Below are 22,130 nucleotides of genomic sequence, written 5' to 3' on the forward strand. Positions count from 1 at the left end.
GATCTCAAGGCTCTTAAACTCAATCCCCCTGTTAACGAAAGCCAAAACACCATATGCTTTCTTAACAACCCTGTCCACCTGGGTGGCAATTTTAAGGGATCTATGTACCTGCACACCAAGATCCCGCTGTTCCTCCACACTGCCAAGAGTCCTGTCTTTAATCGTGTACTCAACTTTCAAGTTCAACCTTCCAAAATGTATCATCTCACATTTATCCAGGTTGAACTCCATCTGCCACCTCTCAGTCCATCTCTGCATCCTGTCAATGTCCTGCTGCAGCCTACAACAGTCCTCTATACTGTCAACGACACCACCAACCTTTGTGTCATCTGCAAACTTGCTGACCCATCCTTCAATCTCCTCATCCAAGTCATTAATAAAAATTACAAAGAGTAGAGACCCAAGAACAGAGCCCTGTGGAACACCACTCACCACTGACTTCCAGGCAGAATACTTTCCATCCACTACCACTCACTATCTTCTGTCGACCAACCAATTCGGTATCCAGACAGCTAAATTTCCCTGTATCCCATTCCTCCTGACCTTCTGAATGAGCCTACCATGGCGAACTTTATCAAATGCCTTACTGAAGTCCAAATACACAACATCCACCGCTCAACTCTCATCAACTTGTCCAGTAACATCCTCAAAGAACTCAATAAGATTTGTGAGGCATGACCTGCCCTCACAAAGCTGTGTTGACTGCCTTTAATCAAGCCATGCTTTTCCAGATGGTCATAAATCCTACCCCTCAGAATCCTTTCTAACACCTTGCAGACGACAGACGTGAGTCTGACTGGTCTTTAATTGCCGGGGATTTCCCTATTTCCTTTCTTGAAGAGAGGAATTACATTTGCCTCACACCAGTCCTCCAGTACGACTCCGATGGAGAGCGAAGATGCAAAGATCTTCGCAAGCAGCGAAGCAATCACATTTCTTGCTTCCCAAAGCAGCCGAGGACAAATCTGGTCTGGCCCTGGCGACTTGTCAGTCTTAATGTTTGTCCAAATTTTCAACACATCAGCTTCCTCAATCTCTATCTGTTCCAGCATGCTTACCTGCTCCTCAATGGTTTCATTCACTACAAGGTCCTTTTCTTTAGTAAAGACAGAAGCAAAAAACTCATTTAGGGCTTCCCCTACCTCCTCAGACTCTATACACAAGTTCCCTATGCTATCCCTGATCAGTCCTACTCTCTCTTTGATCATTTTCTTATTCCTCACATACATGTAAAATGCCTTTGGATTCTCCCTAATCCTTCCTGCCAAGCTTTTTTCGTGTCCCCTCCTGGGTCTCCTCAGACCATTTTTGAGCTCCTTCCTCACCTGCCTGTAATCCTCTAGAGCTGAGCAAGACCCTTGCTTTCTGCACCTTATGTAAGCTGCCTTCTTTCTTTTGATGAGAAGCTCCTCCGCTTTCGTCATCCAAGGTTCCTTTGTCTTACCCCTTCTTGCCTGTCTCAGAGGAACACATTTGTGCATCACTCGCAACAACTGTTCTTTAAATAGTCTCCACGTGTCTATAGTGCCCCTTCCATGGAACAATTGCTCCCAGTCCATGCTTCCCAATGCACATCAGATAGCATCATAGTTTCCTTTTCCCCAATTAAATATCCTCCCATTGTGCCTGCTTCTCTCCTTCTCCATAGCTATGTAGAATGTGAGGCAGTTGTGGTCACTATCCTCAAAACACTCTCCCACTGCAAGATCTGCCCCGGCTCATTGCTGAGCACCAAATCCAAAATGGCCTCTCCCCTCGTCGGCCTGTCAGTGTACTAAGTTAGGAAATCCTCTTGAACACACTTACAAAAACAGCTCCTTCCAAACCATCTGCTTGGAGGAGGTTCCAAACAATATTGGGAAAGTTAAAGTCAACCATTACAACTACCCTACTACATTCACACTTTTCCAAAATCTGCTGACCTATGCTTTCTTCAATCTCCCTGCTGCTATTGGGGGGCCTGTAGGAAACCCCTAATGAGGTGACTGGCTCCCTTACCTGTTCCTAATTTCCTCCCATACTGACTCAATAGACAGACCCTCCTCGACAATGGTAACTTCTGTAGCTGTGATACCCTCTCTGATTAGCAGTGCTACACCCCCTCCTCTTTTCCCCCCCTCCCTATTCTTTTTAAATGTTCTAAACCCTGGGACATCCAGCAACCATTCCTGACCCTGAGAAACCCACGTCTCTGTTATGGCCACAGCATGATAGCACCAGGTACTGATCCATGCTCTAAGCTCATCACTTTTATTCCTGACATCCTTGCATTAAAGCAAACACACTTTAACCGATCCCTTGGTTCTTTTCCAGGAAGTTCCTTCCCACTGGCTGCGCTACCTCTTGCTATTACCTCATCTCCATCAACTCTCACCTCCGGTATACAGCTCAGGTTCCCACCCCCCTGCCATACTAGTTTAAACCCTCCTGAACAACTCAAGCAAACCTTCCACCCAGGACATTGGTCTCCTTGCAGTTCAGGTGCAACCCGTCTTGGATGGTTTTCAAAATTGGTAAGCTTGCCTACTTTATCAACACACAATCAAAAATCATTGGAATCAACAGGAAGCATTGGTCAATCAATTCATACAGCAATTGATATTACTCTAGTATTTATCCATGGTTTAATTCATGCCTATCTTATAATTATGGCCTTGGCTTTTGCCTCTTTCACATTCTCGTGTTAAAGTTAAACTGGATAGGTCCAAGCATCAAAGTACAAGCTTCAACTAATAGTAACTACAGCTGAGAGATGTTAAATAATGGTTCTACCTTTCAGATTTTCTTTCATCATGATCGCAACAGTGCATCTGTTGTGGATGATCATTCGAGGATTGGAATCTTCACTGACAGTTATGTAGGTGACACCGAGGTATTCCTGATAAGACACCACCACAGCTCTGAAACAAGAGGAAGAGGGATAATAGGTTACAAAGAATTTTTACTCTTGGTACAATTTTCCATTTCAGCAACTAAGTGTGGGGGCAAGCTTGTTTATTGGAGATTAACACTCCAGCCAACTGGAGGTAACTCAAACTATCATATGACTGCCATATCATAACAGCTGACAGGACAGCTTGGGTCTATCACAGGCCTTGATACTAGTATCACACGGTTGCCAGAAGCTTCTGGGCAATCAGAGGCTGGCAGCTCTGACCCTAAAGGTCGTTGGACGAAGCCTACATTTTGGGTGATCTGGGGAGTGGAGGGCTTTCAAAAGTCACTCCTTTGGTCCCCCATCCATGCTGCCAATTGTACCAAAATGGCAGGCAGGTCACCCCAATCGGGAAACTAATCACCATTCTTTCAGCAGATGATGAACTGAGGCCTTCAATTGTCTGGCAATTGACCAATTAAGGGCCTTCATTGGTGGTTGGAAAAGAATGTCCTCAATGGAACTGTGCAGCTAGAACTTCCTTAGGAAGGTGGTGTGAAGTATTTCATCACCTCCAGATCAGTTAATTAATTAACCAGAACTCTAATGTCAACGGCTGTGGTTGCTAGGCCAAACCCAAAGGTTTGAGCACAAAATGCATGCACAGACTAAGGAGTGCTTGTGAGCACGTATTTCAAAACAATAAAGATGGCCCATATTTATCCATTAGGCCAAATAAATGAAAAGTAAAACTTCTGCTCAGAATCACACTGCTGTTTGTGGGACCTTGTGAGTCACTCAGCTGCCAAGTTTCCCACATTACAACAGTGACTTCACCTCAAAAATACCTCAATGTAAAGAATCTACAAAAGTCACAATTGCAAATCTTCCTTCCTACATATTTTTACAGATGTGATTTCCAGTAGGTTTTCTTTTCCTTTTTATCCCAATTTCTGTCTTGAAAGCTGAAGTCAAAAAGATCACAAACCTGTTGACATTTTACAATTAAAAAATGAGGTCTGCAGATGCTGGAGATCACAGCTGCAAATGTGTTGCTGGTCAAAGCACAGCAGGTTAGGCAGCATCTCAGGAATAGAGAATTCGACGTTTCGAGCATAAGCCCTTGACATTTTACAATTCCCGTACACACGAAAATGAGGGAGCTGTAATATTGACATTCTAGATCCTGGATAGACAAGACCAAGGAGTCACTTCATAAAGTCAAGATGTTTGATTTGCTGATCCAGCTGATGTTGATCAACTTCAAAATCACTCCTTAAGATAGAGCAACCTTAATCCTGCTCCAAGAAAACTTCAAATCATGCATGGGGTGAGTGTGGCATACTCTACTTATTTCCCGATGAACAGCAAAGACTTTCTCTTTACATGCACCTGGGGTTCAGATAACACCTTTGTAACTTAATCTCTCTTCCACATTGAGAAGAGATGAGGAGGTAGTTGGTGTGTAAGCTGAGGTGGAGCAGAGTCAGAAGAGGCCTCAAACAAAAGGCCAAGTCACCTTAGTCCAGTTTCAGACTGTACTTTTGGAAGCAGAGTGCTCGTCCACACACCAAAAAGGAATGTTCAGCCTGCCCAGATGCTCCTGCCAGAATGTACATTCCTCATTGCCAGCTAATGTACCAGTTTCAGGATTTTAACTGGGTGGGGTGATGTGTTTGGAAGGTCATCGAGTTAAAAACTCCCAGGTCCCATTTCTTTGTCATTTGTTTCTGAAACATAAGGGCAAGCTGGCTAGGCCAGCATTAATTGTCTTTTGATAATTTCCCTCTAGCAGCTACAAGGACAAGGGTAGATGTGGTGGGCTGTTTTCTCGAGCAGATGGTGTTTAGCTGTCTTCTTGAATCATTGCAGTCCTTAGGGTGTACAGGGCTGTCAAAGATGGAGTTCCACAATTTTAATCCAAAGACAGTGAAGGAATGGCGGTGATATTGCCTCACATCAAGATGAACTTGCAGGTAGTGGTACTACCCTTGTCCGTGGAGGTGGTTGAGTTTGTGAGTTTGGATGATACTGTCAGAGAAGTTTACTTTTGCTATAAATTCTGTGTCTTACAATTGTGTTCTCCACAACCACTTGAAGTAGCAGCACTCCGAAAGCTAATGTTTCCAATTACACTTGTTGGATTATAACCTGGTGTTGTGTGTTTTTTAACACTGTCAGAGAATGTTGGTGAATTTCAGTGCATCTTTGTAATAGCTGCAATCTCCATGTCTGACCTTATGTCAGAAGATCAATGTTGAAATGGTTACAGATGAAGGGACGAGGGAGTCTATGTAATTGTTTCTGACAAATGCAAGGTGATCCATCAATGACTTCTGGTTTTAACTTTGCCAAAACATTCAAATACCTTATGACATGGGAGATTGCTTGAACAGGCTCAAAAGGATCAAAAATGCTACAGGTCCATCTGCCAAGAATTTTGCTCCATTGAAAACAAAGACAGGGGAGGTCTTCATTGACTGCAACAAACAATGGAGATATGGGTGGAACACTACCTTGCTGAAAATGTGTTGCTGGTCAAAGCACAGCAGGCCAGGCAGCATCTCAGGAACACTACCTTGAGTTGTAGTCTGGGGAGAACTCCCATTTAGAGAGCTCCAGGCACCATAGAAAGCCTGCCTGCATATTAAAGTGGAGAAACTTAGCAAAGCTACTGACCCAGTTGCCAAGGGAAATGCTCCAAATGCTGATGTTGCATTGTCTGACACTAACACATGTGCCTCCATGTCAGCTCCAGAAGATGACTGGAACTGATGGAAAGCTGTTCCACCTCACACACCAAGACAAAAGTGTGCCAAGACCTTTTCGGAGAGTTGCCCAATGCCAATGATAGTGTAAGAGCACTCTGAGGAACAATTCAGTGTTAAGGTGAGTTTATAGCTATAATAAACTATATCAAGCTTTCCGACTTGACCATCCCCGGCCTCCTCCATTGCCACACCGAGTCCAGACCACATATTGGAGGAACAATATCTCATCTTCTGCCTGGACAGTGTACAGCCCAGAGGACTTAACATTGAGTTCTCTAATTTCAAACAACCTTCCTTCCCATTCCCTGACTCCATTGCCAGCCAATACCCCACCCTTCCATTCCTCTGACCGACCCTTCCTTCCACCTACCAACTGGATTCATTCTTCCCAATCAGGTCATAGCCTCTACCCGTGTTCACCTATGCACACATCACCAACCCCCACCCTTCCCCTTACCCCTAGTCCTGAAGAAGGGTTAAGCCCGAAACGTGGACTTCGCCACCTCCTGATGCTGCCTGGCTAGCTGTTTTCTTCCAACCTCCTGCTTGTCTATATTGAACTTACAGCACAGAAACAGTGAGTTGACTCAAAAGGCCTGTAGCAGTGTTTATATCCCAGAGAAGCCTCCTCCATTTCAGAACCAGCTAGATTTAAAGTTGAGATCGGCTGCTTTTTGAAGTACAAGGTTGGAGGGCAGGTCAATTCGTGGTGCTCCCCAAATGAATCACTGACATGGGTACACAGGCAGACATCTGGCAATAACTTGTTTCAATACTGTCCAGAATAAAGATAGCTTTGTGGGAGAGTGTGAGTGGGAATAGCAACATGGGATGATAAATCTGGAATCTTATTTTTAAAAATGTGTAGGCATGCTTTTCATATTTTTCTGTTTGTGGTGGGTCATAGACGCTCCATACTGGCCGTGGAGGTCAGTGATTAACGGTGGACATTCTGTGGTCTCAGTCACTGGCAGGTAACAAGACTTTTGTCCATGTTGATGCACTGTCCATGTCTAAATTTTCCTTTTGCTCTTCCTTTGCTCTTCCACTGAGTACTGCAAACCGATGAACAGGCTGAATCAGTAACTAGCTGTCAGAGGAGTCTGGGATTCACAGCCAGCTTTTCCCAGTCAGTGGAATGGCACCAACTGCCTCAGTCACCTCCCATACTGCTCCAAGATTTATGTACTTCATGATTGAAAAAAAAATTAAAAATTTTAACTGCTTCACCCTCCCTAAAAGAAGATCTGAAGGCTTCATTAAGAACAGATGTAAGATAAGAATAGAATAAATGTGGTATTTGTCTCAATGCCAAATGTGTGATCCAACCTGATACAGCTACAGTTTCAGCAAAACTTGATGCTATAATAAGATGCAATACAAAAAAAAAGTTGTTTCTGGAAATCTTCTTGTCCTTCAGATGTCCTTTAATGTCTAATGGATGAGATACAATGGGATTCCAAAGAGAGTTATTCCGCTTTCATGAAGTGAATTGGCTTCTATAAATTGCCAAGCCTCATTTTAATTTGGAAACAGTTAAGTTTGAAAAATTATAGAGTACAGGAGGAGACCATTCTTTAATCAAAGCTACCCAATCAGTCCCACGTTTTTTTTATTCATTCAGAGACGAGAGTACCACTGGCTAGGCTAGTGTATACTGCCCAACCCTAAGTGCCAGAGGACAGTTAAAAGTCAGTCACACTGCTGTCAGTCTGGAATCACAAGTAAGGACAATTGATTTCCTTCCTTCAAGGGCATCAGAAAACTAGATGGATTTTTCCTGAAAATTGACAACAATCACGCTCACCTGCATTCGTTCCGATTTTTATTAAATTCAAATTTCACCATCTGCCATGGCAGGATTCTAACCCAGATCCTGAGAACATGACCTGGATCTCTGGATTAACAGTCTGGCAGTAATACCACTTTGAAAGTTGCTATTGAATCTGTCACTGTTCGGGCACCACATTTCAGATCATAACATGTTGCTGTGTCGAAACAAAATTATCCTCAACTCATCTGTGGCTCTATTCTTACCAACGGAACAATTTCACGTTGTGTAGTCCCTCAAAATCCCTCAATGTTGGCTCTTGCTTTTTAAAAAGACAATAACGGCCCAGAACCTCTTCTGTACCAGTGACTTTCAGCTCAGTGAATTTTAATCACAACCATTCTGATAATGGGTCATTGGTTTGAAATGTTAATAGTTTCCTACCGTCCACAGATGCTGCCAGACCTAACTTAGTATTTCCAACATTTTCTGTACTTTTTTCAGACTTTCCTTCTCCACAATGCTTTGTGTTTGTGTTGAAAAGGAGTCACAAAGCTGCCAAAAGTAGTTTCTCTTGGAGGGGGAGATTACATGTTTGAGCCAATGATCTCAATCTTTATTCAGAAAAGGGGAAAAAAAAACCATGACAACTCATTAACTGAAGCCATTATACGCAGCAAAAGAAAATGTTGGAGAAACGCAGCAGGTCTGGCAGCATCTCTGGAGGAAGAAACAGAGCTAATATTTCAAGTGCAATATGACACTTCTTCATAACACAATACAGATTTAGAGAGAGAGAGAGAGAGAGGGACACACAGAAAGAAAGATAGAAAGTTATACAATATAGAAACAGGCCCTTCAGCCCACCATGTCTGTGTTGACCAACCAACACTAATCCATTTACTTGGTCCATAGTGTACTATGCTCTGGCATTTTAAGTACTCATCCAGATGCTTCTTAAACGTTGCAAGAATACTCCCTCGGCAGCACGTTCTATATTTCTGGGTGAAAAACTCTTTCCTCATTTCTCCTCTAAACGACTTACTCCTCACCTTAAACCTGTAACTCTAGTCTTTGACAAATAGAAACGCTACAGTGTGGAAGCAGTCCTTTCGGCCCACCCGGTCCACACCGACCCTTCAAAGGGCATTCCACCAGAACCATCCCCTACCCTATCCCTGTAACCCATAATCTACAGATCCTTGGACACCATGGACAATTTAGTATGGCCAATCCACCCAACTTGCATATCTTTGGACTGTGGGTGGAAACCAGACCACACAGAGAAACCCCATACAGACAGGGACAATGTGCAAACTCCACAGCGACAGTTGCCAGGGGAATCAAACCAGAATCCCTGGTGCTATGAGGTTGCATTGTTAATCACTGAGTCGCCATTCTGCCCTGATGGGGAGGAGATTCTCTAATTTTGTTTACCTCAATTAGAGCACACCTCAGCTTCCTCTGCTCCAAGGAAAACAAACCCAGTCTATTCAGTTTCTCCTCATAACAGACTTTTCATCGCAGGCATCCTCCTGATGAACCTCCTCTGCATCCCCTTCGGTACAATTATGTCTTTTTGATTGTGTGATGGCCAGAATTGCACAAGGTATTCATAATATGCAATTGAAATGCTAATTCTGTTTCTCTTTCCACAGACGCTTCCAAACCACTAAACTTTCTTCATATTTCTAGCATCCGAAGTATTTGTACTGAATTTCATTTTTACGCAGTGTACATCTTTTATACTAATTTACTGACTTAAAGGGTTAATCCAGAACATGTGATTACGCAGCTGCAAAATTTATAGTATGCAGTTTCTTACAAACATAGAATTTTCTCTGGAATTTTAACTAGGAAAATAAAATATCTGTTCTCTTTGTGCCCTCCTCTTGCTCACCTGTGTTGAAAGGAAATCTGTGCCAGTGTAAAATGACAGACTAACGGGCTGTGTGAGGACACATTTATTATCACCAATCTACCAGAGTTTTGTAAAATAGAAAAAGGAGAACTAGTGAATGTGGTGCATTGGGTAAGAGTTTGGTGAAGAATTTGGTGCAAAAATAAAACACATGGGATTTATGTTAACACACCTCCATGGATCAAATCTTAGTAAACAGACAGGGAACAGAGAGTAGGAATAGATAGATCATTTCAGAGTGGAAGGTGGTAACAATGTGATACTACAGGGAATCAATGTTAGGGCCCCAGCTATTCACAATAAACATCAGCAAATTGGATGAGGGAATCAAATGCAACATTTCCAAATTTGCTGATGACACAAAACTAAGTGAGAGTCAGAGTGCTAAGGAGGATGCAAAGAGGTTTCGAGGCAATTTACACAAATTGAGTAAGTGGGCAACTGCACATCAGATGCAGTACAACTTCAACGTAAAATTATCTATATCAGTAGGAAAAACAGAATAATGGTATTATTTAAATGGTGAGAGATTAGAAAAGGTTGTTATACAAAGGACCCTGGGTCATTGAAAATAAGCATGCACCTGCAGCTAGCAGGTAGGAAGGCAATTGATATGGTAGCCTTCAGTGCAAGATGGTCTGAGTACTGGAGCAGGGACACCTTATTGCAGCTGTAAAGGGCTATGCTGGGACCACACCTGGAGCATTGCGTGCAGGTTGGTCACCTTACCTAAGAAAAGATATATTCACCACAGAGAAAGTGCAGCAAAGCTTCACCAGGCTGATTCTGAAGATGGCAGATATTTCACCTGAGGAGAGACTGGGTTAACCGAACCAGTACCTACTGGAGCTGAGAAGACTGGGAAAGGATTTTGTTGAAGTACATAATTTGAACATGGCTGGCTAGACTGGATGTAGGGATGATGGTTTCCCTTACTGGGGGAGGGGCTCCAGACCAAGGGGTCATGGTCTTGGAATATGAGGAAGGCTATTTTACACTGAGATGGGAAATATCTGCACTGACTGGATGGTGAACTTAGAGAATCCTCTACCAGAGAAGACCGTAGAAGCCAAGACATCAAACATGTTTAAGGAAAATATAGATTGATTTCTAAAGGTGTCATGGGGTATCAAAAGAGAGTGTGGTGCTGAGATAGATAATCAACCATGATCATACTGAATGGCAGAATGAGCTCAATGGGCTGAATGGCAATAACCTGCTCATATTGTCTGAGTGTCTACGAATTTTCATCATGGAACATGTCTAGAGGTTACCAAAGAGAGCTTAAGTCTAAGCAGTTTTATCTTTTGAGATTTAAAACTATAAAGTTAAGTAGTGTACGTTACTGTACTGCTTCTATGAGACACAACTTGGAGTTCAGACTGATAAATCAGCCTGGTGTTTTTCATCACAGTCAAGGGAGCAGTGGGATATGAAGCCAACCCATATTATTTACAGTGTCTAGTCCAATGATATAAGGATATATTGTTCACTCTGTAACATACTCTAATATGCAGATCAAGCCAAGTTTTACAATGGATTACATTGGATGTAGAACACAAGCACAAGCCATTTGGCTCAAGCAGTCCCTACTGGCATTTACACTCTGCTCGAGTTTCCTTCCATCTTTCCTCATCCAATTCTATCAGTAGATCTCTTTCTCCTTCCAGTGCTTATCTACCTTCCCCTTAAATGCATATGCTCTTCACTTCATCAATTCCCTGAAGCACAAAGATTCATATTCTTATACTCCCTGGTTAAATATTCCATTGGATTTCTTGTTGACTATCTTAGTTTTGCACTAGTTTTGATTTTCCCATTTTGTGAGACTCTCTTTCTCTCTCTATGTCTATTCAATCAAAACCTCCTGTGATTTTAAGGACCTCTAAAAGGTCAACTCTCACCCTTCCCTATCCAACAGAATAGCAAGACCCAGACTGTACATTGTCACCTGATAGCTCCTGGCCTAGTCATTCATATCAGCTTTGAATCATAGAATCCCAACAAAGTGGAAACAGGCCTTTCATAGAACATAGAAGTACAGTACAGGTCCTTCTGCCCTCAATGTTGCACCGACCTGTCATACCAATCTGAAGCCTATCTAACCTACACTATTCCATATATATCCATATGCTTGTTCAATGACGACTTAAATCTACTACCGTTGCAGGCAAAGCATTCCATACCCTTACTACTCTCTGAATAAAGAAACTACCTCTGACGTCTGTCCTATATCTATCACCCTCAATTTAAAGCTATGCCCCCTTGTCCTCGCCGTCACCATTCTTGGAAAAAGGCTTTCCCTGTCCACTCTATCTAACCCTCTGATTATCTTATATGTCTCTTTTAAGTCACCTCTCAACCTTCTTCTCTCTGACAAAAACAGCCTCAAGTCCCTCAGCCTTTCCTCGTAAGACCTTCCCTCCATACCAGGCAACATCCTAGTAAATCTTCTCTGCACCTTTTCCAAAGCTTCCACATCCTTCTTATAATGCGGTGACCAGAACTATACACAATACGCAAGTGTGGCCGCACCAGAATTTTGTACAGTTGTAGCATAACCTCATGGTTCCGGAACTCGATCCCTCTATTAATAAAAGCTAAAACACTGTATGCCTTCTTAACAACGCTGTCAACCTGGGTGGCAACTTCCAAGGATCTGTGTACCTGGACATGGAGGTCTCTGCTCATCTACACTTCAGCCCAACAAGTCCACACCAACCCTCTAAAGAGTAACCCACCCATTCCCCTACCCGATATTTACCCCTGATGAATGCACCTAACCTATACATCTTTGGATTGGGAGGAAACCCATGCAGACATGGGGAGAATGTGCAAACACCGCACAGTTGCCAGAGGCTGGAATCGAACCCAGGTCCCTAGAGCTGTGAGGCAGCAGTGCTAACCACTGAGCCACTCTTGATTCACCATCTCTATATTTTTTATGTGATGACAAATGGGAAAGCAAATACAGGTTCATTCACAGAAGCCATGAATTTTGAAGGAAGTGTAGGAGTACTGAGGATCAAACTGTTCCTTGATCTTTCTGAAAATTCCAATACAAATAACATTAGTCTATGCCTGTGCCAATGCTACCACTAGGTGGAGCATCACAGGAAGTCTACCAGTTGACGAGAAATACAAGCTTGAAGCAGAGTACGTAAATTAAGGTACGTCAAAAGCTTGACTGTATTCATAAATTGTTTTCAGTTAAGATGCACCTTGTGTCTTCATATTGTTTCATGTCTGGCTACATCAACTGACACAAACCCCAGGATGTAAATCAAAGGGATCTGGGGCAAGGCCACAAACAGTTTAAGAATACCTCTTGTTGACTTTCATGAGTAGCCAGGGGGAGGTGCAGGGCTGCCCGACATGAAATAGAATTTTGTTTGAACTATTTTATTTCAAGCCTTGCCTATATATGTTGAAAATAAAGAACCACTTTATGCCAGTGTTATACATCAATGGTGCAAATGCTTGCTGTACATGTGCAGAAGATTGCACAGCCGTCTCTAATGGCAGTGCCCTTTGCCTGTGTTAGAAACAATCATTCCAATCAAAATAACAAACATGATCCTCCAATTTATTTGGATCACCATGTTACAGCAGCATCGCAAAGTGCTTTGCAATTGTTTGCTCTTACGAAGTGCAGCCACTATTATCTGACGGGTGATTTGCTTGAAAAGAAAGAGCGAAACTGCAGGATGATAGGGAATGACCAGTGGCAGTGGAAATAGTTGGTAGCTTTGTCAAAGATTTTGCACAGGCATGATGGACCAAATAGCTGTCCTTGTGCAATACCATTCTCTGGGCAGACACTTCTGGGCCAGGGCTGAAGGGGAGGAGACAAACGTCAGTTTCCCAATGTGAGTTTTATCATTAGGTTCTACGATTCTTTCAGGCAGGCTGGATTCCTGACCTTGATTGTCAAGACCTCGTTCATTAGACTGTCACAAGTACACAGTGATGCCCCAGCCTGCTGTAATTACACTCACAGGCACAATCTTATTCAGCAAAAATAGGAAAGACGTGTGTTCACAAATTCAAAGAGGTATGTACCAGGCTGGGTTCTGGGGGAGCAGACATCTTCCCCCCCCCCCCCCCCCACCAAAGCTCAAAGGGCTACAAGCGTACAGTCACATGGCTCCTTCATAATAAGTAGCTTCTTTGCGCAAATGCATACAGTGCAAGTAATGGAAGGAACACAGTGTTCAGTTCTGGTCTCCCTGCTATAGGAAGGACGTTGTGAAGCTTGAAAGAGAGCAGAAAAGATTTACAAGGATGTTGCCATGGTTGGAGGGTTTGAGCTATAGGAGAGGCTGAACAGGCTGAGAGCTGCATTTGAGGACGGGAAAAAACAGGTGAATAGGTGTGGTGGGGAGGAGGAAACAGAGAAGGGAATTGAATAAGGAGCGTTGTAAGTTTAAGGTGTGGCAAGGGAGTGGAATTGTTGGGGTGGCAGGGAACAGCAGGAACATTGAGGGCTACAATAACAAAAGGGGGGAGCGGGGTTGGGGTGAGGGGTTTGAAGATGGACACCAAATGTATAACTCCCATTATTCTCCTGTGTCATCTTGTGAAAAGGCACATGCATCACAAAGAGGCGGGGAGTGGAGAACTGTTTGCATGTCTTCATGCGCTGCGCAAACATACCCAAACAGGGGAACTGAAAAGTATGACTGAGAGGATTCAGTTAAGGCCTGGTCACCAGAGGGAAGCACTCATTGCAGAATGAAGATAAATAAGCTCAAACAACCCGTGACACCGTGATATCCAAACTATGTTTCATCATTAATTTAACTCTGAGAAGAATGGCAATTAAGAGTCATCAAGAGTAATGTCGGTAGTAATGGGATTATTCCATGCTGGACCAGCCCTTGAGAGACATTACGTCCCACTTCCAGGTCCATTTTGTCTCAAAAACAATGACCAATCCTGGGCTGGTGTTTCTGCAAATTCTAGCTGTTCACAGAGAATACCCAACATGAACTGGATGACAAAGTCTCACTGTTTGATAATAATATAGTCTGACAATGCTTATTGTTTCAACAGGGCTCTCAGATCATAAGTAGGGGAAACACATAGTGACAGTGATAAATCACTGCAATTGAACACGACATTGCAAATCAATTCCATAAACGATTTGGTATACTTGCCAGAGTTTAATATATTAACTGTAAAGGGAAATTTGCAATTCAGAGGAATGGAATCAAAAATGATTAGTCGCAAAACACACAAAGTTATATCTTGCTTTAGAAATAAAAGAGAGGATTACTGAATTTCGGTCTTCAAATAGGAATGCCCTCCAACAAGTCCCCACAGTGTGTCTTGGTTAGTTACTTGTAATATCAATGTTGAAGTTAAATAGTTACGCATGGCAGAGTATGTCAACAAGAGACTTTTTTTTCCTAAATCAAAATTGCTCTCACTGTACCTGGAACAAAATCCACTTTCACCGGAATCCCTAAGAGGCACTGCCACACTTTGCCTCGGAAAATCCTGCCTAATTATGGTTGGCAGACTCCAGAACTGACAGCTGTTCATGCCAATGTGCGGAGAGTAGCCGAGCAGCAGATATTTCTGGGGTAGTGGGGTGCTGAAATCTGCTTGACTTGCACCTGCGAGGAGATCCCAGCAAGGAATGGAACTTGGCACAGGAGGAGAGTGGGCTCTTGCTGGACTGAGGCTAAACACAGAACTTTCTGCTATGTGGACACGCTGAAAAACATGAATAAAATTCAGTAACATTATTAATAAAGGAAAGACATGCATCTAATATGGCAGTCTGCATGGCCACCTCTAAACACTTTTACAAGCAATGAAGTACTCTTGAGGTGTCGTTACAAAAAAAGGGTTGAGGAATGGCAACCCAGCAGACCACCAAAACCAAACCCCAAATGTTTATATCTTGCCTTGAACTCTCGTTTCCCCTCCCACACCCAACACTCAATCTCATTTTACAGGATGCAACCAAGCCATTCTGCCCAACTATTCCATATCGGTGTTTGCAAGCTATATGGTGTTTACACCTTGTCCAATTTGATTCTACACCAGAAAGAATCATACATTATGAGAAACTGAAGCTTCACCCCTCTCTATCTCTGAAACCTCGTGCGATTTTAAGGACCTCTAATAGGTCAGCTCTCACTTCTCTTTATCCAAGAGAATACAGAGGCCCACACTGTTCATCCTCACTTGATAGCTGACAGAACTTCCAAATCACTACCATCTCAGATACCTATGCTCATCTACACTGGACTCCATTTTTAAACATTGGGCCCACATTGCAAGGTTCCTCCCTAAAGTAGCAGAGAGCTCTTTGATGTAGGATTTCTGTTTTTAAGGGCAATGGACCGTACAGTGTCAGTGGGAGAGTCAGCATTCCTCTCAGCCGATGTTCCCTGCTAAGATCGTGGGAGACGGTGGCGGAGGCTGGTAAAGTGCTTTTCTTTTCATTCATTCAGGAAATATGGGCTTTACTGGTTGGGACAGCACCTATTGCCCATTCCTGGTCGTGCTTCAGAAGATGGTGCAAGCTAACGTCTTGTGCCGCTGTAGTCCATTTGATGTAAGATTCAGCCAAAGATACCATTCCGAGAGCTTAAATTCACATCATACAGAAAAATGGAGCAGAGAGACATTGAAAAACATGTTATAAAGTATCACAAAGAGGAAAATATGCTAATGTGCTTTTGGGAATGTTTTCCCATTTTAAATTTTCCCTCTCTTTGGACTCCCTGCTTTACTTGCTCTGGGAAAGGGCTCTCCATCCTATTGCTTAGCCATGTCTTTGCAACATCGTAATAGCAGGACAACAGCAAGGTAGCACCTCCTCCTCCTCAGAGCTGGCTATTGGGGTTATATTGACTGCTTCTGCACCAACTTCTCTCTCCTCACCTCAAAATGCTTAGCTCTCCAATGACAACAACAGCCTGCATTTATATAACACCTTTTACATTGTAAAACAACTCGTGTCAATCACAAGAGTGCTGTCAAAAAAATTTGCCAGCAAGCTACACCAGGAGATAACCTGGCAAATAACCAAATGTTTGGTCAAAGAGATTAGTTTTTAAGGTATTTTAAAAGAGAGAGAGCGAGAGACCGAGGTGGAGGTTTTTAGGGGTGGAAGTTCAGAAATTTGTGCCATGATCAAGAGGCCATAGTTAGATGAGCATAGGTATCTGAGATGGTAGTGATTTGGAAGTTCTGTCAGCTATCAAGTGAGGATGAACAGTGTGGGCCTCTGTATTCTCTTGGATAAAGAGAAGTGAGAGCTGACCTATTAGAGGTCCTTAAAATCACAAGAGGTTTCAGAGATAGGGAGGGGTGAAGCTTCAGTTTCTCATAATGTATGATTTTCTCTGGTGTAGAATCAAACTGGACAAGATGTAAACACCGTATAGCGTGTAAACACCGATATGGAATAGTTGGGCAGAATGGCTTGGTTGCGTCCTGTAAATTTCACATACTTTTATTTCCCCTTCTAAGAATGATGGTGCTGAGGCAGAAAGGACCAGGAATATGCACCGCAGAAAATTTGCATGTTTTCTCAGTGATACATTAATGCAACAGCCAATGTGCATGAGATCTGCATTGGTACATGGAGTAAGAGAGTGCAGTAACATCCCTCTTTTCTGAGGGGAAGAAGACCATCATTCTCTTCCTCCACCACTGACGCTCTGTAGCAGCAAAGTGTAAAATCTCCAAGATGCACTGCAGAAATTCACCAAACATCCTTAGGCAGCATCTTCCAAACGCATACCCACTTCCACCTCAAAAGTCAAGGGCAGCAGATACATGGAACACCACTCCCTGCAAGTTGCCCTCCAAGCCACTCATCCTGACTTTAAAATATATTGCCTTTCCTTCAGTGTTGCTGGGTCAAAATCCTGGAATTCCCTCCCTAATGCTATTCAGGGTCTATCAACAATACATGGACTAAAGGAGTTCATGCAGGCAGCTCACTACCATGACCTCAAAACGGCAACTGGGAATAGGCAATAAATGCTGGCCATCCAGTGACACAACAAATGAATAACAGATGATGCGTTCCACTACCTCCAACCCAGGCAAAACCTACTAATCACTGACTGGAAGAGAGGAGTCGCAAAAAACTTGTAGCTACCATGCTCCTCACTGCTTTGCAATATGGTGTACCATTATTGGTAGAGGAATTGAGTTCCGGAGTCCTGAGGTCATGTTGCAGTTGTATAAGACTCTGGTGCGGCCTCATCTGGAGTATTGTGTGCAGTTTTGGTCCCCATACTATAGGAAGAACGTGGAGGCATTGGAATGAGTGCAGAGGAAGTTTACCAGAATGTTGCCTGGCATGGTAGGAAGATCGTATGAGGAAAGGCTGAGGCACTTGGGGTTGCTCTCATTGGAGAAAAGAAGGTTTAGGGGAGATTTGATAGAGGTGTACAAGATGATTAGGGGTTTAGATAGGGTTGACAGTGAGAACCTTTTTCCACTAATAGAGTCAGCTGTTACTAGTGGACACAGCTTTAATTAAGGGGTGGTAGGTATAGGACAGATGTTCGGGGTAGATTCTTTACTCAGCGGGTTGTGAGTTCATGGAATGCCCTGCCAGTAGCAGTGGTGGACTCTCCCTCTTTATGGTCATTTAAGCGGCATTGGATAAGCATATGGAGGTTATTGGGCTAGTGTAGGTTAGGTAGGCTTTGGTCGGCGCAACATCGAGGGCCGAAGGGCCTGTACTGTGCTGTATTTTTCTATGTTCTATGTAAATAATATGAAGTGTTCTGTGTGTGCAGCCCTTTAATTTTAAACAACTGTCTCACTGGAAAGTGACTGCGATTAGAATTTCTAATTTGGTTTGAAATGTATATGGACGCCTTCAACGAGCATGTCATCTGTTGACAGTTAACAAGGATAGAAGGGGCTATATTACTCCCTTCAGGGGAACTAGACAAGACCACAGCTGCCAACTTGCCAAATCTAGTGAAAATGTATTCAACCCAACTTGAGGTACTGAGTGGTCACCAAAGATTAATAATAACAAAGGCAGTCATCTCAAATTGCAACAGAAGTATTCTTCAAATAGTTATAATGCAAACAGCTATATATTGAAATGAGGTGTAAATCTGTTAAAGACTACACAAGTTACTGAAGTTACATTGAAGGCCATTATGAGACAGTTGAAGGTCAAATTTTGAAAGGAATTCCTTTAATAATTAATTATGGTCATATCTTTAAACAGCTGAAAAGTGGTAAAAGATTAATCAGTTAAACAATATCTATTGAGAATGCTATCTGTAATCTATCACAGGGCAGGACGTGCAGATTGCCAGTTTGAGACATGCGACTGAAGATTAGGCTCCCATACACTTTAATTTTGTTGACTAACCTTTCGTATGAAACTTTATCAAAAGTCTTCTGAAAATTCAAATACACTAAATCCACTGCTTCCATCTTATCAACTCTGTTAGGAACATCCTCCAAATAGGACAGGCAAACATGATTCCCCCTTCCTGAATCCATCTTGATTCTTTCCAACAGACAATTATTTTCAAAATATCTTATAATCGCAACCTTGATAATACTCGTGTCTTCCCTACTCCAGGCGAACAGGTCAGTAATGCCTTTTTTTTCTCTTCCTCCTTTTCTAGACAAAGTTAAAAATCACACAACACCAAGTCATAGTCCAATGGGTTTATTTGGAAGCACTAGCTTCGCAGCATTGCTCCTTCACCAGGCCACTGTCCGATGAAGGAGCAGTGCTCCGAAAACTAGTGCTTCCAAATAAACCTTTTGGACTATGACCTGGTGTTGTATGATTTTTAACTTTGTCCACCCTAGTCCAATACTGCTGCCTCCACATCTTTGTGAGACAGTAGGGTTACATTTGAAACCTCCCAAACTGGAAGCTCCATTGTAGAAAAAATAGTATTTTGTCCTGAGTTTATAAACTTTAGTCTCCAGCCTCTCAACCCTGTCACTGAGTAGTGAACATAATATCATCCCAAATGAGAAACCCCTGGAATAGCTCTATGAGATCATTTGATTTGCTTTCATACTTTGATGTAATTCTGGTGATTCATGCCTTTTTCCTGTACCCACTCCATTTGCTTACTTGGTCAAATTCACATTATAGGCGTTTCCTACGATGGAGACGAAGGAAGAGAGGTAGGTCATTCAGCTACTTGAGTCTGTTCTGCCCATCAATTAGGAAAGAGAAGACTGAGGGATGATCTCACACACCTCTTCACGATTATGGAAAGGTACAATAGGGTAGATGCAACTAAGAAAATTTGCATATTGTCCATGGACTTGACATAAACTCAGGGATGGCCACTGAGAGCTATCCTCACCATCTTTGCCTTCATCCCCAAGGTTTCCCCCTCGCTGCCTCAGGAAAACCCCACCTTTTCCATGGTTACTTTCCTTTCAGGGAGCAGGGGTTTGCACTGGCAGCAATCAAGCCTCCTCCAGGATGCTGCTGTTGCTTGTAATCGGCCAGTGATTCTTCGTGACTAGTCCTTCCTCAGTCAGGGTCCTCATATTGGTGGAATGTCCAACTGCTGTCTGCTAGGTGCCCATTTGATGGATCTTCCAGCAGCTTTTTCCAGCTTTAGAGGAACTGAGTTCCTCTCCAACCCTTGCCATATTTTGACTGAATACCAAAAAGCCCACTGTTTCAACTTAATGGTGAGACCAAAAGGAAGGGTCATAAATATCAGAGAATCACTAAAAAAAACCCACTTAGAAGCACTTTCTTTTCTAGAGTTAAAAATCACACAACACCAGGTTATCATCCAGTAGGTTTATGTGGAAGTGCTAGCTTTCAGAGCACTACTCCTGCATCAGGTAACTAATTGGCAGGATCATAAGATATAAATTCTGCATCTTATGATCTGGTCCCACTAGCTACCTGATGAAGGAGCAGCACTCTGAAAGCGAGTATTTATAAATAGACCTGTTGGACTATTACCTGGTGTTCTGTGATTTTTAACTTTGTCCATCCCAGTCCAACACTGGCACCTCTACATCATTCCTTTTCCAGGGAATGGCTAAAATGTGGAATTTGTTATCATAGCAATAGACAATAGACAATAGGTGCAGGAGTAGGCCATTCTGCCCTTCGAGCCTGCACCACCATTCATTATGAGCATGGCTGATCATCATCAATCAGTATCCTGTTCCTGCCTTATCTCCATAACCCTTGATTCCACTATCCTTGAGAGCTCTATCAAACCCTTTCTTAAACGAATCCAGAGATTGGGCCTCCACTGCCTTCTGGGGCAGAGCATTCCACACAGCCACCACTCTCTGGGTGAAGAAGTTTCTCCTCATCTCTGTCTAAATGGCCCACCCCTTATTTTTAAGCTGTGTCCTCTGGTTCGGCACTCACCCATCAGCGGAAACATGTTTCCTGCCTCCAGAGTGTCCAATCCTTTTAATAATCTTATACATCTCAATCAGATCCCCTCTCAGTCTTCTAAACTCAATGGTATACAAGCCCAGTCACTCCAATCTACCAGCATAAGATAGACCCGCCATTCCAGGAATTGACCTCGTGAACCTACGTTGCACTCCCTCAATAGCCAAAATGTCTTTCCTCAAATTTGGAGACCAGAGCTGTACACAATATTCCAGGTGTGGTCTCACCAGGGCTCTCTACAGCTGCAGAAGAACCTCTTTGCTTCTTTCCCAATCCCTCTTGATATGAAGGCCAGCATGCTATTAGCTTTCTTCACTACCTGCTGTACCTGCATGCTTGCCTTCATTGACTGGTGTACAAGAACACCCAGATCTCTTTGTACTGCCCCTTTACCTAACTTGACTCCATTTAGGTAGTTATCTGCCTTCCTGTTCTTGCCACCAAAGTGGATAACTATACATTTATCCACATTAAACTGCATCTGCCATGCATCTGTCCACTCACCTAACCTGTCCAGGTCACCCTGTAATCTCCTAACGTCCTCCTCACATTTCACCTTGCCACCCAGCATAATGGAAATATTATGACAAATTCAAAAGAAAGGAAATGTCAAATGAGACAAAAATGTTAATTTAGCAGTCAAAATGTTCAATGTTCTGCAATTTACAGTGACCTTTATCATACATTCAGAACCTGGATGAAATATACATGCCTGGTACTGCCATAGATTTGACAAACTAAAAGACAACAATTTCTGCAACTTGTACCTCCTTTTGTGTTGCTTGTTCTGGGAAGAGGAGCATAGGGCGATAGTAGATTTTGTGAGTCGTGGCGTTCATTAAAATGGTCTTGTCTTCAATCACAAGGATCTGAATCCCATGTCGTACCACTGAAGATATACAAAACTGACACAGCTGCAGAAGCACAATTAACAAAACAGTAAAATAGAAATAAAAGAAATTGCATTCACACCACCTTATATCCATACCCGCAATGCCCCAAAACACATCATAGCCAATTAACTGCTCTCAAAGTGAACTCCTTATTGTGATGTAGGTAGGCAGCTTTGCAATAAAAAATATTAGACACTAACTGACACTCCTTCTCTTCCCAGGTATGAGGTTCCTATGGCATTTCCTCCACAAGAAAGGAAGTGTGCAAACAACTCCCATTAATGGTTGGCTGCTTTCTTTCTAAATTTGTTGCTGGGATATGGATTTCGCTGACTGGGTCAGCATTTGTTGCCCATCCTGAATTGCTCTGGAGAGGGTGGTGATGAGCTGGCCTTCTGAAACTGCTACAGTCCTTGGGAGACAGTAAACTCATAGTTCCATTAAAGAGGGAGTTCCAGGACTTTGACACACCAAAACTGACGGAATGCCGATCTA

The 22,130-nt window shown here is 42.9% G+C and overlaps 1 protein-coding gene across 3 annotated transcripts in view; it reads right to left on the reverse strand.

The window, feature by feature from the left end:
* LOC132815107 (intermembrane lipid transfer protein VPS13B-like) overlaps positions 1–22,130 on the reverse strand; it is a 945,713-nt gene that overhangs the window by 38,913 nt on the left and 884,670 nt on the right. For all 3 annotated transcript variants that reach the window (XM_060823876.1, XM_060823877.1, XM_060823875.1), the window contains exons 51-53: positions 21,510–21,656; positions 14,776–15,059; positions 2,773–2,900 (exon numbers count right to left, since the gene is read on the reverse strand). In XM_060823876.1, coding sequence (XP_060679859.1) covers positions 2,773–2,900; positions 14,776–15,059; positions 21,510–21,656 — 559 coding nt within the window. The remainder of the gene's footprint in view (positions 1–2,772; positions 2,901–14,775; positions 15,060–21,509; positions 21,657–22,130) is intronic.

The sequence above is a fragment of the Hemiscyllium ocellatum genome, chromosome 4 (genome assembly GCF_020745735.1).
Source record: "Hemiscyllium ocellatum isolate sHemOce1 chromosome 4, sHemOce1.pat.X.cur, whole genome shotgun sequence".
Taxonomy (NCBI): Eukaryota; Metazoa; Chordata; class Chondrichthyes; order Orectolobiformes; family Hemiscylliidae; genus Hemiscyllium; species Hemiscyllium ocellatum.